The sequence below is a fragment of the Phaethon lepturus genome, unplaced genomic scaffold (assembly GCF_000687285.1).
Source record: "Phaethon lepturus isolate BGI_N335 unplaced genomic scaffold, ASM68728v1 scaffold21111, whole genome shotgun sequence".
In the NCBI taxonomy this organism is placed as follows: domain Eukaryota; kingdom Metazoa; phylum Chordata; class Aves; order Phaethontiformes; family Phaethontidae; genus Phaethon; species Phaethon lepturus.
In genome coordinates, this window is record NW_010520155.1 from 2,120 (window position 1) to 5,145 (window position 3,026).

Consider the following 3,026-nt stretch of genomic DNA (forward strand, 5'->3'; position numbering starts at 1 on the left):
GGGAATAGCAAATGAGAACACCCAATAAAACGGGCTCCCTTTGGCTCTGGGTGTCAACTGCCATCACTGCATCAACGTTAACATGGAGGGGAGGGAGCAGAACCTCTTTACAGCAGTTAAAAGGAAAAAAAACCAAAAAACCCAAGAGCATTTAATGCAGCAAAGCTCCAGCGAGGAATTCTGGGGACTGACACGGATACCTGTTTCTATCATAGGTATTTTTGCTTTTATAAGTAACAATGGTGTGATATTTCAAAAGAGTACTGATTTAAGGTAATTTAAGAGTCTGATTTAAGAGTATTGATTTAAGATTTTTGGTAACTTTGAGACGTGGGCGGGGGGGGGCGGTTTGTTAGTACAATCACCGAGACTTGGATTCCTTTCTTTGCTCCTACGAGAAATACCCGGCAGGCAGGGAAGCACGTGCGGCGGCTGGGGGGGAACAGCAGCCCGACTCTAACTAGTGCAAACTTCTCATCGAGGACAGGCTTGGTCAGGAATTTCCAAGAGGCCCCAAGCGGATACGCAGCCTCACAGCGGGCAGCGCTCTGGGACACGCGTGCCTGGAAAATGCCCGACGTGATTGCACTGCAATCTCAACAAGGAACAAAGAGACGTTTCATGTCGTGCACTAAATCCCCTCCGTCCCCACCGCTGGCCACCTCATTCCCTAGCTAGCATTTCATTAGTGTGAGACATTCCTCCCCTCCTCCCTCCTCCACCCTTGTACTTACTTGCTGAAATTAAAGAGAAGCCGTTCAAAGACAAGGACAGGTCCTGTGCTGCTCAAAATTGTGAGTGGCTGACCAGCAAAAAGGCAAAATATCGCACCGGTGACCGCCGTGCCCAGAAAGCTCTCCAAGACGCCCTACGGTAGACATAGGAGAGAAGTGAGTTCTACTGAATGACCCTTTCTGTTAGCACTGTTGCAAGAAAATGAGCAGTTACGTCAGTGATCGGTCGCATGCCGTATGCCGATACGTCCAAGACTAAGGGAAGACCATCTTCTGCCCTCAGAGATGTCTTCGTCCCACGCAAGTCATAGTTACTCAGGATAACCCTTGTTATTTCTGAGGCCCAGAGTTTAGTAACACTATATTGTATTTTATATTTGACAAGGGGAGGAAGAGTGTTTTCAAAGACGACTTAAAGGATTTGAGAACTCCTTAAACACCTCCCACATCTTTGACAGCAAAGATACGCGTTTGCAGGACTCTTCAAGCAGACATGGCAGAGCACGGCTGGAGGACAGCGCTGACATCCTCCGGGAGAACGGAGGGTGGGTTTTTGTCCTGTCTCCAGCTGAGCAGACACTCCTTCTAGATAAACAAGTTGCCTCGCTTTCCACTGTTTTAATAAGGGAGACACAAACCAAAAAAGGCTACCTCATCCAGCAGTCATGTGTTGAGACCCAAGTTCATCAGATGTCACCAGCAAGTAATAAATTCTGTATTTAACAGGCTCTGAAATTACCTTTGGCATGTGCAGCAAAACAGCTTTGCTGGAGAAGGCTAGGAGAGCATGCTTGATGTGTTCTTGCATTTTCACGTCCAATTATAGCTGGACAATATCTAATTCTAAAATGCAAAATGTGGATGAAATATAAATGGCAATAAAACATGCTTATTGCGTGAGGGTGCATCCTTCTACAAACATGGTAGAATTTGTCAGACCTTACCTCACTTGCTCTTACGGAAACTAATTTGTTTACACTTGACTGGGTTTTAAAGGAACAACAAGAGCATCATCTTCTACGGAACAAGATGTGCAGCCGTCAGCATCACCCTCTCCAGGAATACCTACCCAACAACCAGGGCCAGGCTTAAGCATAGGCTTATGCGCTTCGTTGTCGCTGCGTCTGAATCAGCAGCAGCCTCATTAATACTGCACGTGCTGAGCAATTAACGGCACACGCAGATCCTTCCTTCCACCCAGGACAAACGGCAGGGTTGAGGCTGCAGTTTGTCTGACTTATCAGTAGTAACGGAAAGAATTTAAATTAAGCTTTGTGGCTTTCTTCCTTGGAAAGACCCAAGTTACTGTTTACGCTGAGGAAAGTTTATTCATACTGTCATACGTCAAACCAGCACGTTACTATGTAGAGCAGAAGATTTTGGTTTTTATCTGCTAAATTACTAGCAGAACTTTCTCTAAAGCCATCGTAAACTATTTTTCTGGCCACAAACGTGATCTCAAAATACCAGTGGCCAAGCACTGTTACCGCTGGGTAATTAGAGCAGCAGCACGACAGCTGTGCAGAGAAGCAAAAGGGAAGGAAGGTTTAAAAGCCTTGGAGTCCCTCAGGCGGTCACTTGCCCATCTAGAGGAGCTGCTGTGGAGCGGACAGAAGCAACCTTGCCTCGGCAGGAGGTGACGTCCTTGGTCCTTTCCATCTCTAAGCGCTACTGGCGATGCCCACCGCTGACACCCCGGCCCTCGCAGGCGTCGGTGCACGGGAGATCTCGCTGCGGTGTCCCGCAGCCTTCCCACGGGGACCGCGCAGGTTTTTACAGGGGACACGGACGGGAGCCTACGAGCCTTCGCTGGCTGCCTTTGGGGGACTGGTGAGGATGAGCCAACTGCTCTCGGGGCAAGGAATGGCATTCGCACAGCCGATCCTCTTCGCTCCTCCCGCATTACTCACGGAGAGGGCCCTCGCGGCCAGCGCATCTGGAATCTCTTTTCCCTGCATTCTTCCACGTGTCTGTAGCTAAGAATAGTGTCTTTTCTCAGAAACATAGAACTCTGAAGTGAGCTTTTAAAGAAACGTTGGCCATGTCAGGCTCTCCGGGGCAGGCAGCGTGGGACGGGCAATTTTTAGTCCCTGACCCAGGGGCTGTCACAGAATTGTTTACAAGAAAGAAGCAGCATGAACTGTGATGTGGTAGCCCCAAAAAACACTTATGAGGACAAAATGTCCGAGGCAAAACTTCTAGGTGCTACTCCTCAGCTCTCCAAGCTGGCGTAACCTTCCCTCGCATTTCTGAGTATAAAGATTCAGCGCAGTTCACGCCTCCAAACTCTTT

The 3,026-nt window shown here is 48.5% G+C and overlaps 1 protein-coding gene across 1 annotated transcript in view; it reads right to left on the reverse strand.

The window, feature by feature from the left end:
* Positions 1-723: 723 nt before the first annotated feature.
* Positions 724-3,026, reverse strand: part of SLC4A4 (solute carrier family 4 (sodium bicarbonate cotransporter), member 4) — a 123,323-nt gene continuing 121,020 nt past the window's right edge. Inside the window, exon 13 of the mRNA XM_010297313.1 lies at positions 724-868. Coding sequence (XP_010295615.1) covers positions 731-868 — 138 coding nt within the window. The 3' untranslated portion in view covers positions 724-730. The remainder of the gene's footprint in view (positions 869-3,026) is intronic.